Source organism: Manis pentadactyla, chromosome 2, assembly GCF_030020395.1.
Source record: "Manis pentadactyla isolate mManPen7 chromosome 2, mManPen7.hap1, whole genome shotgun sequence".
In the NCBI taxonomy this organism is placed as follows: domain Eukaryota; kingdom Metazoa; phylum Chordata; class Mammalia; order Pholidota; family Manidae; genus Manis; species Manis pentadactyla.
This window is the reverse complement of record NC_080020.1, coordinates 86050365-86066185: the sequence shown is the minus strand read 5'-3', so window position 1 is coordinate 86066185 and position 15821 is coordinate 86050365. Positions and strand designations below refer to the sequence as shown.

The following is a 15821-nucleotide window of genomic DNA, read 5'->3' as shown; positions in this document are numbered from 1 at the left end:
CCCCAAACAGCAATGTAAGTTCTTTTTGACCCTGCAGTACTGTTGCTAAGTATTTACTGTTATGGCTATATTCACAAATTACATATGTATTTGGTCAAGATATATGCATACAGTAGTCCCCCCTTATCTGTGGTTTCAGCTATCTGTGGTCAACCATGGCCTAGAAGCAGGTATCTTCCTTCTGAGGCATCATTAGTAGGTCAGTAGTAGCCTGCTCTGTCATAATGCCTACGTCATTCATCTCACTTCATCTTGTCATTTAGGCATTTTATCATCTTACATCATCACAAGAGAAAGAGTAAGTACAGTAAAATAAGATATTTTGAGAGAAACCACATTCAAACAACCTTTATTACAGTATATTATTATAATATATAATCAATCTTGTACTGTGGTAGTATAAATTAAGCTTTATGAATGTATAAGAAAAAACATAGTATATATAGGACTTCGTAGTATGCATGGTTTCAGGCATCCCCTGGGAATCACTGGATATTCCATGGATAAGAGGGGACTACTGTATATGGGGGGCAAAGCAGGGAGAGCTAGAGATGGATGTTTATTTCAACATTGTTTATATTAGCAAAAAAACTGGAAACACTAAAGCATCCATCAAAGTAAGAATTGGTTAAATTAAATATTCACTTGATGAAGTCAGATGTTATAGAGTTATATTGCTGTGTCTGCTAATGTGGAAAGAGTTTACTAAATAAAAGCAAGTCTGATCCTTTAAGAAACTGCTTTTTAGAAAATACAAAGGTGGTTATATGTGTTTCTTCTTTAAAAGAATGAGTTACAAGACACTTGTGTTACCTTTAGGGAGAAGGATTTCAGTGGTGGTCAGCAGGGGAAGTAGGTTTTCAGTTTTTGTTATCTTTTATATGGCCTATTACTACTTATTTATGGTCTATTTATGACCTTTTATTTATGGCTAGTCTTAATAATTACCTAACATCAATAGTCTAACTTGGTAGGGAAGTTATCCTTTATCTTCCTTTTTCTTTTTAAAAAGAAGTCTGTATAATTAAGGGGTAATTAAGTTCCTTTTTTAAAAGATTATGTGATTAAGGAAAAATTTTGAGGGACTATGTCTTTTGAGATGAAGATTGACCAAGGACATGTGAATTGCTCTTTTCTTTCGGTTTTGACCACTTTGCTGATTCTAAACAAATTGAGAAACATTCCATGGACTTGTGAGCTCTGTCTCAATATAATTTTAAAATCACATCACCATCCACCAAAACTACCTTTAAGATTGGTGGGTGAAGTTACCTGTTCTTTTCTTCTTCATACTACTTTTGACTTAATGCTGTGCTCCAGCAGTGCAGGGCCCTAATATAGAAACTGGATTGAATGGACAAAGGTATAAACAGGTAATGTGTAAGTTTTTATTAAGATAATGTTTCTGTGCATAGCTCTAGCATTGAAAACACTGGGAATCATTACTTATTTTGAAATATTTATCAATTTACACAAAGTTGCAAAGATAGTACAGAGCAGCCCCAGGCATACTATTCACTGTGTTTCTCCTGATGGTAATGTCTTTCAAAACTAGTATAGTATCACAACTAGGATACTGACACTGATAGAATCAAAACAGAACACTCCCATTACCACAAGGATCCTTTATGTTGATTGCCCTCTTACAGCCACTTTTCTTCCACCCTACCCTCCTCAACCTCTGGCAACCACTAATCTTTCTCCATTTCTATAATTGTGTGATTTCAAGAATGTTACTTAAGTGGAATCATTCTGTTTGTAACAGTTTGAGATTGGCTCTTTTCACTCAGCACAGTTCTCTGGAGGTAGTCCATGTTATTGCATGTATGACTAGTTCATTCCTTTTTATTCCATGGTATAGATGTACCAAAGTTTATTCACCTATTAGAGGATATTTAATGGTTTCCAGTTTTTGGCTATTAGAAATAAGTTGCTTTGAACAATAGTGTACAGTATTTTTATGTGGACATAATGTCTCTTTCTGATCCTGGTAATTTTCTTTTTGGAGTCTTTTTTATCTGGTAATAAGGCAGAAAACAGTCACTCTACTTCTTTAAAAAATTAATGTTTACATGGTATTTTTCTTTCCTGTCTTTTTATTATCAACCTGCCTGTGTTGTTTGTATTTGCAGTGAGTTTCTTGAAGATAGCATATAGTTAGTATGGTCATGTTTTTCTAATCCACTCTGACAATCTGTGTCTTTTGTTTCATTTGGAGCATTTATATTTAGTTATTGACATACCAGAGCTCAAGTGTTATATTTTTTGTTTGTTTTCTGTTTGTTCTTCTGTTTTTTGTTTTCATTTTCATTTTCCAGTCTTCCTGTGGGTTATTTGAACCTTTCTTAGAATTCTGTTTTGATTTATTTTGAGCTTATCCCTTGTTATATAGCTTTTTAAATGGTTTTGGCACTCTCCAGTACCTGCAGATACTTGTTTATATATTTCGATCGAAGTTTACAGTTGTAATCTGCAGGAGGCTGATCCAAAAACAGCATGCTCAGTCCTATAGAAAACAGCTCAGTATTACTTAAATTATATCACACCATATAGCATATTGTGAACAAATTTAAAAGTAGAGTCAGCAAATCCCACATAGAAGCTCTAGGAGATTAAATATCTGGTATGTTTCTAGGGTACTGGGAATAGGAATAAAGTACTTTGAAAAAGATATGTTTATTCTGATTTCTAATGAATCCATATTTGATAAAGTTTATTTTTAATACTTTAAAAATAAAGTTATTTGCATATTAGCAGTATGCAGAACTCACTGCTCTAGGGTCATAATTACTTGTCATCTTTTTATCTATGAAATCTATTCTTTACCCTCTATTAGATTTTTCACTTCTAGACTTTAATCCAGTCTGTTAACTCATTGCTGGCTACATTAGACTATTTATTCAGTTTGGAAGCTATAGCCATAATAAATTCTGCTCTAAATTCTCCTTGACCTTGTGCTGTGCCTCCTCTCAGATTAGCAATCCTTCATACTCCTCTTGATTAACTTTAGCAAGTGATTGGAGGAAGAATGGTAAACTTACCCAGTAATAGGATGTTGGCTGCTGAATTACAACTGATACTTTGGCATTTCTTGGCATTCCTTTTTTTTTTCCCATTTTTAAAACTTTATTTGGGAATAACTTCTAATTTACAAAAAAATACAAGAATATTACAAAGAACACTAGTATACCCTTAACTTTTTACTACATTTGCTTTAAAGTTACAGTATATGTGCATATGTTTATGTGTGTATAGTTTTTTGACCTGATCCACTTGGGCATAAATTATATACATAATGGCCCTTTATCCCTAAATAGTTTAATGTATATTTCCTAAAAGTAGGAATATTCTCTTACCTAACCACAAAAGCATACTTAGAGAAGCGCCCCTTCTTCCTGTATCCCATCTCCATTGCCCTCCCTTACAGGTAACTAACTTTATTTTGTTCTGATTTATCCTTTCAGTGGATTTTTCCCATTAAGTAAACCTATACGTTTTTAAATTTTCCCTTTCTTACTTAAAAGATACTATACTATATATAATTTTTTTATATTGGCCTTTTTTCAGTTACTAGTATTTCGTGGAAGTCACTCCATACCAGTTCACGGACACCTTTCTCATCTTTTTTAAACAAGAGCTGCATAGTACTCTGTTTTGTGTATATACCATTGTTTATTCAACTATGCTTGGATATTTAGGTGCTATCCAATAATTATGAGTTACAGGTGGTCTTTGATGAATAACCTTGTTGCATATGTATTTTTAAGTTCTTTGGGGTGGGGTCTATCTTTGGTGTAAAAATCCTACAAGTGGAATTCCTGCGTGGAAGACTTAACACGTATGTATTTTTGTTGGATATTGTTAAATATCTCCCTGTAGGGATTATACTATTTTGTATTTGTATCAGCAAGGTATAAGAATACATTCCCTACAGCTTTGCCAACAGTGTATTTTCAAGATCTGAATTTTTGTCAGTCTCATGGGTAAGCAATGATATTTTAGTGTATCTTTGACTTTCTTGGTAGTCTATTATTATTTTTGTGTTTTTGTTCTTTATTTTGATACATATTTTCATTAACTTAAGCTGTCCTCTAATTTCACCACCTCTCTTCCCCAGATACACAGTCTTGTGCTTTTACTTCTTCCCTTTGTAGACTTGGGTGAAATTTTGGTTATCTACATAAGTAACTATTCGCATTCCTACTTGAATACCTATTCTCTTCTATGGATGTTTCTCCTGTTAACATTTTGCAGTGCTTTTTGCAGACATCTGAAGCATGAAATATGATCTAAAGCTAGTTAACTAAAAAGATGTAATTTTCGCACAGTGTTAATAATTTTCTTGATCTGTTGATATTTGATGAATAATACAGACACTCATTTATAGTGAAGGCTATTTTGCTAATCTTTTATATTTTTGTAGTTGGAGCCATCATTAAAGATTTTTTTCCCTCATAGAACATTCCTGATGTGGATGAAGAAGGCTATAGTATAAAACCAGAAGCAAATCAGAATGATATCCTTTCATCATCTGGATATTCTTATGGGTCGTATTGGCATATAAGTAGACAGCTAAAACAAAAGAACCTATTGTTTAATAAAGACTTCACATACATAAATGTAATAAAATATTATTCCATATTCATTTGACATATTTTTATTAATACAAGTTAGTAGTTATATTTCTGTTAAAGTCCATCTTATCTCTTAAAGGTGTTCCTCCTCTTTATAATGTGTGAAAAACTGGTTATGCATTAAGATAATTTGAAAACTAAGTTCTTTAACTGATACTCACATACCAAAGAGAACCATTTCTACTCATCTAGTGATTCAGATTCTGAAGATGAAGAACCAAAGAAGTATCGGATAGAAATCAAACCTGTGCATCCAAATAACTCACACCACACAGTGGCTTCCTTGGATGAGTTAAAAGTATCTATAGGAAATATCACACTCTCCCCAGCAGTATCTGTAAGTAAAAAAAAATGATGAGCAAGTCTGTGTGCCTTTGGAGCCTTTTTTTCCCTGGTCTACCTGCCTAAAATCTGGTTAATTTTAGGAATCATAAAAAGTAAAGCATCATGTAGCAATAGCTAAGCATATTTGATGAGGAAATAAATATATAATCTTTTTATTTTAGTTTTATACAGGCTAATGAACTTGTAAGTTTGGCTTAGTTTTGCTTCTTTCTGAAAGTGTTGTACAAAGAAGCAAAAATGTAGAAAGTCCACTATTTCTGTCATTTGTTGTATTTATAAACAGTGCTGTATGTCTCAGGCAGAGTTTTGTGAACTGGCAGTGTTAATCTTTTCCTCAGGCAAGGATTAAGAAAGACAAAGTTAAGAATTCTTAGTGATACTGGTTGATCCCTCAATTCTAAATACCATAGTTAATAGTTTTTGATGGAGAAAAGAAACACCATAATATATCTTTTTACTGATATCATACTCTAAATTCAGAAATGTTAAACTATGGGAAAAAAGTATGTCTGAGAATGACAATTCAGTATATATATTCATGCTTATCACAGTTGATATTAAACCTGTTCTCCTTGATAATAGAGAATAAAAGTTTTTGCCATTTCATATTGTCACTCAATTGTATATTTTAAGCAGTCACTGTGTCTTTGTTTGAAAAAAAAAAGTTTTTCTTCCAGTCATGAACTTTTAGAATTTAATTTTACAACTATTTCTTTCAACCAAAAATAGAGTTCTGAAATGAGGTTTTATTCTACCATTATTATTTAATATTAAGATTAATTCCAAGAATAAATTGTGGTATATGTGTGTAATAAGAAGTTAAGAAACTATTAAAATTTTTATTATGTAAGAGCATAAGTAATTTAAAACAAATATGTAAATAAATAAAAGGCCTAAAGGAATATATACCAAAATGTTAGACATCTACTAGTGAATCACTGATGGTTTTAAGTTTTCTCTTTCAGCTCTTCTCCCTTTTCTATTGTTTAAAAAACAGTGAGTCTCATACCCAGAAAATACATAACAAAATTTTTAATACTTAACAGTGGGTTAGAAAAGAGGATATCATGAGTATATTTTGTTGCCCAGTTTGCTTAAGTTTTACATCCTTCCCCTCCAAATAATGTGTATGTTTTAAGGTGTATAGATTTTACATATGATCCAGAAGGAAATAGACAAATCATTGGAGCAGGAAAATATAGTATTTTAAATTATAAAATAAACACTATGTCTTCTTTTTCTCTCCATGTACTACTAGAGACACAGTCCAGTAAGTCCAAGATTTTATATTTTTACCTATTGACTTAAAAAAATGATTTTCAAAATATTTGTTAAATTTTTTAATTAGCAAGTTACAGTATCTTGCTGTAGATGTTAATATTTTTAAACATTTATTGAGTGTTAAAAGTATGTATTTTTACTATAAAACAAAAACTATTGGAAGTTCTCTATACATCTTTTTATGTAAATACTGTATATAATTGAGCAGATATACTGAAAACAAATTAAAATTAGGTTTCCAATATTAACATTTTACAAAATATTTCATTACCAAATAACATATTTGTTTAATGACAATTCGTTTTTGCCTTTTTTTTAGGTGCAGATGAATCGGAATTTGTCTAGTAAGTTTGATATTTAAATTGATTATTTTGGCTTTGATGATGCCTGAAAAATGTTGTAGCTGTGTATTCAAGTTTAAAGCATGTCTAATTGCTGGAATAATAGAGATATGTTGTCTTCTATTTAAAATGAGTATCCTTCTAGTCTGTCATTAAGGCTCATAATGAGAATAGACCATTTATTTCTATAATTTCATATGTAAGGTTACAAGCTTAGCAAATTACGTGATAAATTTAATAGACATTAAGAGTAGCTTCTGTTTTAAGAATGTTAAACTGTTTAACTGGTATAACTGCCTCATGAACTGGAAGGCATTTATGAGCAAGCTTTATTAGCTTTACCTATTTTAAGTCATGGCACAATTGCTATTTCTATTACATAGTATTTTAGTATAATAACCATTATACTAAAAACATTTTGGAGGTGTTTTTAGTATAAAGGTGTCTATTACATGGTATTTTAGTATAATAATTATACTAAAAACTTTTGGGGTGTTTTTAGTATAAAGGTGTAAACATCTTTTGCAGAATTATGCATTAAAAATAAGGTCGTGGGAAAAACAGCTGAGTCAGCATACTCAAAACCTATGCAATCTTGTAAACACAATGTTTAATAATATTAAACTATAACACCAATCCTAATAAAAATTCCAGCACATTTAGAAAGACCTACAAAATGCATAATGAATATACCAAACTGAAAGTAGGATTTTACTTTTAAAAAAGAAATGATGAGTAGGTTGATGATAGGGGATGTAGGAAAGAAGGCTACTTTGGAGTTAGGAGATGAGGGCAGATTGCAGAAAGATGGAACACAGCACAATAATGCTAATGAAATGATTCACATTACAAATGCAAAAGGTAGCAAAACACTATTTGTAGACTCTTGCTGTAGGTTGCAACAAAAATTCTAATTTTTCAAAGTAGGATGTCCATGAATTAATAACTATTTTTGGTCAATATAATAATCACTAATAATAGTCTTAGAACATGAAAAATGCTGCATTATTCATCCGTTAAAATTCTTGAATAATACCTACATAAGTATTTGAACATTTGTTCTAATTTTTAAAGTTGTGGTTCATGTTTTTCTCTTCTGAGACAGCAATTTCATTTTAATGAATATAATAGTTTAGTTATGTCATTTTTTTATTAAAGATGTTGGAAGAAATGAAGATTTAGCTGAAATTCAGCTATTATTTTGTAATTTTAAGCAAGATAGAAACTTTGTTACTTATTTTCCTTTTCTTCATGAATTTTAAAAATTGTATTTGTTATTAATTCCAGAATTTTAAAATTGTTCATAGTAATGAGATGTGTGTGTGTTTCTCTTAGCTTTAAAATATTTTATTACTCAGACTCTGAATTTTTCTTAATATTTCAACTCTTAATTAGGTGAAGAGTTAACAAAATCTAAGTCATCTGTAGCATCCAATGAGTAAGTTCCTGTTTAAATTTATTTCATTTATCATTTTTAAAGATATTCAGTGTTGTAAAACTTTGTTTTTGGATATCATTTATGCAGTTGTGATTCCAGGCTTCATCATACAATATGTAGTGCGTCCATCTAGGTGCATTTGAGATAGTAGATATGTGCTTATAAATAATTGTAACATTTTCATTGTAGTGGGCACCTTTTCTAAGATTTTTTTAAGTTTAAAAATGTTTTAAAAGGTTGAAAAAAGCAGTGGTAGTTTGATACATTAAAATACTGTCTCAGTACGGAGTAATCTTTTTATTCATACTTTAAAGTTTTTGTTAATCATACCTCAGTAAATATGGAAAAAATTAATAGAGGTGTTGGCAAAGGTCAGGTGCATCAGAGTCTTAGAGATTAGGCATTTTAAAAGGGGTGTGACTCAAATGAAAAAGAGAAAAGATTCATATAAAACTTTATATTAAATAAAGAGCTAGGAGTCAAATCCCGAGAGTAAGCAGTACAGTGGATTCCAAGAGGTCTGGAGGAAAATCTTTGGTTATGCAGCATGATAAGGTATTGAAATTAGAATGTTGATGCTGTTTTGATAATTTTGTCCATCGTCATAGTTACCTCTCATAAAAAGGCATGACCAAACATTTTGCCAGACTGCTTTAGTGGCCCAGGGAGTGAATTGCCAAGGGAGAAATCCTACGCATGAATAATTCTACAGTAATCAGACCGTTGAAGTTTGTATCAAATAGCCAGGCTTAGTTCTGTACTTGAGAAGTACTTTTTAAAAAATTCTTTTCATCTTTGAAAATAAATATGTCCTTGGAAAATTTCTATCTGATTTCATAACACTTAAATTTTTTGTCCAAGACTTGGTGCTATCTGTGAATCAACAGATTTGACACAATTGTAGAATTAAGTAGCTATGTGCCCTTCAGCAGCTCATTTAGATTAAAAGTACTGCTTTTCTTCAGTTGTAAAGCTAAAATTATTATTTCCCATTCTGGCAACCCCTAAGATTGTTAAGAGTATAAGAAGGTGTGATCAGTGGGGATTAATCTTCTCTTCTCTTCTCTGCCAACATCATACAATGTTATTGTAGGTTCAGCTTCTAGCAGTTAACAAATACTGGTTTATTAAATCTGCTAATTGAGTTTCTTCGTATGTTCCATTGGCAGAATATCCAACTTTTTAATTATATATACTGAGCTTTTATAATTCCATGAAATAAAAATAAGTGACTAGGTTTTACACTAATAAAATACTCCTTTGTTAAAATCCTTATTTTTAAAATGTTATGGTAGGAAAGGGACCAGTGATTTACTTGCTTGGGACCCCTTGTTTGGACCATCTCTTGATTCATCTTCAGCTTCATTAACTTCATCATCATCATCAGGTGAATATGTATACACATATATATACATTTTTTTAAACTGAGGAATACATTAGTTACTGCTTTTTCTAATTGATTTATTCATTGTATGTGTATTATAATAAATGGTAAATTTTTTTAAGCTTGTTCTTTGATCATATTACCAGATAAAAGTGGTTTTATACTGGTTTTGTTAGCTTAAAGACCCTATAGCTTAAATGAACATGTAGCAAGCACCAGTTTTTTAAAATTTATGTATTTTTTCCTAGGCATCATTCCCATACCAATGCCTAAATAATTCTTATTGTTTATAGGTAATTCAACTGCATATATGTACATTAGTATGACCAGTCCTTTCTCGATGGACGTTCAGGTTGCATCTAATTTTCTAGTATTCTGAACATCCATGGATAGAATGAATTTTGTGCATGTCTCATAATATCTTTATAATAATTTATCAATGCAAGATTGAGTCACAAGATACGCTGTTAATACTTATTGCCAAACTGCTTTCCAGAACGGCTTTAGCACTTACCAAGCAATGTATAAAAGAACTTGATGCATGCTTAGTTGTTGTTTTGGCAAGAATATGTTTCTTTTTTCTTCAAAATATAAAGTCCCATTAGCCAACAGTCAAAGCAGGTATCAGAACTGTATGTTTAATAAAATCACTGTGTGTTCAAAGCAAGAAAATAAAGTCATTTTAAGTTGCTCTTCAACCTTCCTCTGGGATTTCAGAAATGCTGTATAGTATTTGGGGTCAAGGGAGTGCTGGAATGGTGGGGAGAGAACTTGAATTGATCAAGTTCCTGCTATGTTACTGCTAGGAGCTACACACAGTCTATTTAATTTCATCTGCTTAAAGTTAAATAGAAATTAATAATTGCTGTGTGAAATCCTTGTTATTGTTCTTGTTTTATAAATGGAAGAAGGAAAGGTCAGAAATGATCAGGAACTTCTCCAAGATCATATAATAGGAAATGATGAAGCATAGATTGAAACCTAGATTGAAACCTGAATCTTACTAGTTCTAAAATCTTTGTTCTATGCATTACACTCTGGTAGGTTAATTAAATAATAAGCCATGCTGTAACATTTTACTACTAATAATAAAAACTAGTATTTAAAAATAGACTGTTTAGAAACTAATATTTTTAACAAGAAATTATAAATGGATTTTAGGCAACCTTAACCCAAAACAATTTGGAATTCTGAAGGGAAGTCAATCTGTACCTAATAGTTGTAAAACAGCAAGAAACAATCAACAGATACTTGAACATATTCCCTTTCCCTTTGGTAACTGCTAGTCCCTTCTTGGAGTCTATGAGTCAGCTCCTGTTTTGTTTCTTCAGTTTTGCTTTGTTGTTATACTCCACAAATGAGGGAAATGATTTGGTACTTGTCTTTCTCTGCCTGGCTTATTTCACTGAGCATAATACCCTCTAGCTTCATCCATGTTGTTGCAAATGGTAGGATTTGTTTTCTTCTTATGGCTGAATAATATTGCATTGCGTATATGTACCACATCTTCTTTATCCATTCATCTGCTGATGGACACTTCGGTTGCTTCCATTTCTTGGCTATTATAAATAGTGCTGCGATAAACATAGGGATGCATGTCTTTTTGAATCTGTGATCTTGTTTTCTTTGGGTAAATTCCTAGGAGTGGAATTCCTGGGTCAAATGGTATTTCTATTTTTAGTTTTCTGAGGAACCTCCATATTGCTTTTAGGAGGGTTCCCCTTTCTCTGCATCCTCGCCAGCATTTGTTGTTCCTTGTGTTTTGCATGTTGGCTATCCTAACTGGTGTGAGGTGATATCTCACTGTGGTTTTAATTTGCATTTCTCTGATGATTAGCGATGTGGAGCATCTTTTCATGTGCCTGTTGGCCATCTGAATTTCTTTGGAGAAGTGTCTGTTCAGATCCCCTGCCCGTTTGTTAATTGGGTTATTTGCTCTTTGGTTGTTAAGGCATGTGAGTTCTTTATATATTTTGATATTAATCTCTTATCAGATGTCATTTACGAATATATTCTTCCATACTGTAGGATGCCTTTTTGTTCTACTGATGGTGTCCTTTACTGTACAGAAGCTTTTTAGTTTGATGTAGTCCCATTTGTTTATTTTTGCTTTTGTTTCCCTTGCCTGAGGAGATGTATTCAGGAAAAAGTTGCTCATGTTTATATTCAAGAGATTTTTGTCTCTATTTTCTTCTAAGAGTTTTGTGGTTTCATGACTTACCTTCAGGTCTTTTATCCATTTCAAGTTTACTTTTGTGTATGGAGTTAGACAGTAATCCAGTTTCATTCTCTTATTCCAACACTTGTCTTTTCTTGTCTTTTGGATAGTGGCCATTCTAACTGGGGTGAGATGATACCTCATTGTGGTTTTGATTTGCATTTCTCTGATTATTAGTGATGTGGAGCATCTTTTCAAGTGTCCGTTGTCCATCTGTGTTTCTTCTTTGGAAAAGTGTTCAGGTCCTCTGCCCATTTTTTAACTGGGTGATTTGGGTTTTTTTTTTTGGTGTTGAGGTGTATGAGTTCTGTGTGCAGATGACAGGATATTATATATAGAAACCCTAACAACTCCACCAAAATCTATTAGAACTAATAACTGGATTCAGCAAAGTTGCGAGATACAACATTAATACAGAGAAATCTGTTGTATTCCTATATAGTAACAACGAACTGGCAGGAAGAGAAATCAGGAAAACAGCTCCACCTACAGTTGCATCAAAAAGATGCAGGAATCTATCTAGGAATATCTAGGAATAAACCTAACCAAGGATGTGAAAGACCTATACTCTGAAAACTATAAGACACTCATGAGATAAAGAAGACACAAATAAATGGAAATCGATTTTGTGCTCATGGATAGGAAGAATTAATATTGTCAAAATGAAACAAACAAAAATGGCCATACTGCCTAAAGCAGTTTACAGATTCAGTACAATCCCTGCCAAAATCCCAACAGCATTTTTCAGTGAACTAGAGCAAATAATCCTAAATTTCATATGGAACCACAAAAGACCCCAAGTAACCAAAGCCATCCTGAGACAAAAGAACAAAGCTGGATTATTACACTGCCTGACTTCAAGCTATACTGCAAAGCTATAGTAATCAAAACAGTATGGTATTGGCACAAGAACAGAACCAGATCAATGGAACAGTGAGATACTTTGTTGAGTAACACATATACACAGCACATCACTTTGACACCTTGTCAGATTTTTACCAACTGTTAGAGTTACCTTATATTCCTTTGTGAAAACAGGAATAATTCTGGCTTTATATATTTTTGGACCCTCAGTTTTACTCACTTGCATTTTAAACTTATTATATCCTTATTTTCCTCAGTTAGTACCAAGTTTGAGCTCATGCTCTTCATCCATATATTAAATTTTTCTGTTTTTGAGTAATTAAAATAACATTAACTTGACAGAAGATAATTACCTGGCTATATAGATTCATATTTTAGTTATAGAATTTTTCTGTTGCTTCTGATATTCAGTTGTTTTACTGTCCTTCATCTGACCTTAATAAGCAGAACAGGAACTCTTTCTCTCCCACTGATTTGTCTGGGAATATGGCAATTGAATCTTTTCTCAAAACCAGGTCAGATTCTGGGTCTAGGAAGCCAGTCACCAGGTATATGTCCATTAACCCTCTATTCTCTCCTGCTATAACAGTACCACCAAAGAGACAAGTTTCCTTGTGCTTCGTGGTCGCAAAGTCAGTGGATTTCCTTTACCGATGAACTTCTTACAGTTACGTCAGTGGATCTCAGAAGTCATTTCAGAGATTGCATTGTAAGACTGAAAGTACCTTTGGACCTTGTTGCTTTTCATGAAGATCTTCCAACAGCTGTGTCTCTGAGGATCAAAGTCACCTTTGCCATAGTATTATGAATCCTCAAAAATTACTGCCAGAAGCACCACACGGTGCTGATTTTTCTTCCATATCATCATCTAGGTCATGGATTCTAGATTAGTTTTTGCCTTTGTTCATGTAAAAGAATGGTATGGTAAATATGTTGTCTGTTTACCTCAGGTAGTGTCAGAGGACCAGTCTTGATTAGCTCTTATCTCCTATGTGTTTATACTTTACAGGTCACTTCATATTTCTTGAAATACTGCATTTAATAGATATTTCTTAGAAGTGAGGCCTACCATCACCACCACCACTACCAAAACACAGAACACAGTTAAGACACTTAAGCGTGTAAACAATTGTAGTAATCATTTTCAAAGGCTTCTAGAAGAAGTTCCTAATTGGCATTGCAGATGCATTCATTTATAATTTATTAATTTGTTAATTTGTAGCTAATAGATTCATTTGTAAACTGTAGTATATTAATAAGTATTGTTATTAGCTTTCCTCAAAAAGCAAATTCTGCTTATATGAAGTAGCTGAACTTCACATTTCTACCAGGCTTGGTTTGAGTCAGTCTGATTTGGACAGACCACTTGATCAGTAATGACCTTCAGGTGTAAATGACTCTACTTTGTTAATCTCTCAGAAGCTTGAAATAACTTGAGTATTGGTCAGTGCTGGTTTTGCTGATAAACATATCTTTAAATAGGTCATAGCACAGGGAAGTGTTATAGTCCTTAGGTTGCTATAAGAGTTTTTCCAGTATACAGCTTAAAGCAGGAGGGCAGCATGAAAGAACTGGTGCTGATGGGAAGAAGGCTGCAGCCTTAGAGTCTGCACTTGATTTCTTACCTGTTTGTCATTGTTTTCTTCAAGCAACCTGAACTATGCTTTTATCTTTTATCCCTTCATATGATGTGGTTTCTAAATGATTCCATACCTCCCCTTCCTCCCCCCATACATTTATTTTCACTCCTGTGTAGCTGCCTTTTTCTTTAGGTCTTTTCCTACCTTCCTACCACCTTCATGCACATTACTTTCACGCCTCCAGTTTTCCATTGTTGACCAAGGGTCCTCAGCTTTACTATTTGTTTCCCCTTATATATACTTAGGTCTCTTCATATATTTAACTTCGCATATCTGTAAACTTCTGGAACTTACTGAAATATATTTCTTCCTATCCATACTATATAGCCTTCAGTATGAATTACAGCCCATTTTTTAGAATAGACCAACAAGATTTGAAAATCATTTTAATTAAAGATTACTTAAACATATTTACTTCCATTTTTCATTCTTCATGACTTGAATTCATTAATTTCTATTATGGTGAGTTATTTTTTATTAGAAATGCTGAGGTTAGTATTTCTGGTGTATAAAATTGCAAGATTTGCAAATGTCATTGAAAAATAGTGAACACTAAATTTATATAGGATTTGTATATTTTCTGTACTTAACAATTATAGGAATTTGAGGAAGTTTTTTAGTAGACTTAATTAAAAGTATTAAAAATATCACCAAAAAAATGTTATAGTATGGTTCAACTTAAAATATATTATAAATTTAACTAAGGTAAGTATTTTATTTAGAGTTCATGTTGTTATTCTGAAGGTGTTTCTTCAAAGGCTTTGTCCTGAATTACTGTCTTCAAAGTAGATATATTGGCGATAAACTAAAGACCTTAGGCCTTAAATTGGTTTATTTGCACCAGCTAATTTATCAGATTAATTTTTAATATCTATAAATAATTGAAACAAGAATATAGTTTATATTACATATGTCAGGTTTATTGAAAAATTAATCTTTTTTTCCAGGAATTTTATTGGTAGCTTAAAAAATAGCATTATTTGATAGACTCCCAGTATTTTAACAAATACCTATAATTATGTTTAAAAACTATGAAAAATGAGCTTTGAATCCTAATAGTTCCTTTATAGTAGAATGTCTTTATGTAAGGATTACTACATACTAATGATTTTCTTTAAATTCTCTTTTTCCCTCTCCCAGCCAGGCCCACAACTCCTCTTTCTGTAGGCACCATTGTCCCACCTCCAAGGCCTTCTTCCAGACCAAAGCTTACTTCAGGCAAACTCAGTGGGATTAATGAAATAGTATGTACTCAGGTGTTGTTTTTGTTTTTAAAGTTATAACTTTTGATTTAAGATGCAAATGATATTTTTCTATATGCCCCTTTACAGTTAAATGCTTGGAATTTTCTTCTGGAGGTTTTCTTAGTGGACACTTCCTTCATTCCCCCATGATATCTCTGATTATATCTCTGGAGCAAGACATTGTGCAGGAAGAAAGAGATTTCCTGTGAAAGTTGGCACATTATAAAAACACCATTTAGTACCCACTGTTACACAATTAAGAAACAATTTTCATATAATTCTGCTTAAAGTCAACTATTAAGGAAGAAATGGTGATCTGTTCCTAGGCCTTAGAAGTATACTACCAGGAGAGTCCTAGAGGGCATCTAGTCCAGCTTTATTTATACCTAAGGAAACTGGAGGTCACGTGACTTAACTGACTTTTTAAAAAGT

The 15821-nt window shown here is 32.4% G+C and overlaps 1 protein-coding gene across 1 annotated transcript in view; it reads left to right on the top strand.

Annotated features, from left to right (window-relative positions):
- Positions 1-15821, top strand: part of FCHO2 (FCH and mu domain containing endocytic adaptor 2) — a 123333-nt gene that overhangs the window by 76151 nt on the left and 31361 nt on the right. Inside the window, exons 12-17 of the mRNA XM_057494400.1 lie at positions 4459-4519; positions 4799-4971; positions 6580-6604; positions 7997-8039; positions 9335-9426; positions 15286-15389. Of these exons, the coding sequence (XP_057350383.1) occupies positions 4459-4519; positions 4799-4971; positions 6580-6604; positions 7997-8039; positions 9335-9426; positions 15286-15389 (498 nt within the window). The remainder of the gene's footprint in view (positions 1-4458; positions 4520-4798; positions 4972-6579; positions 6605-7996; positions 8040-9334; positions 9427-15285; positions 15390-15821) is intronic.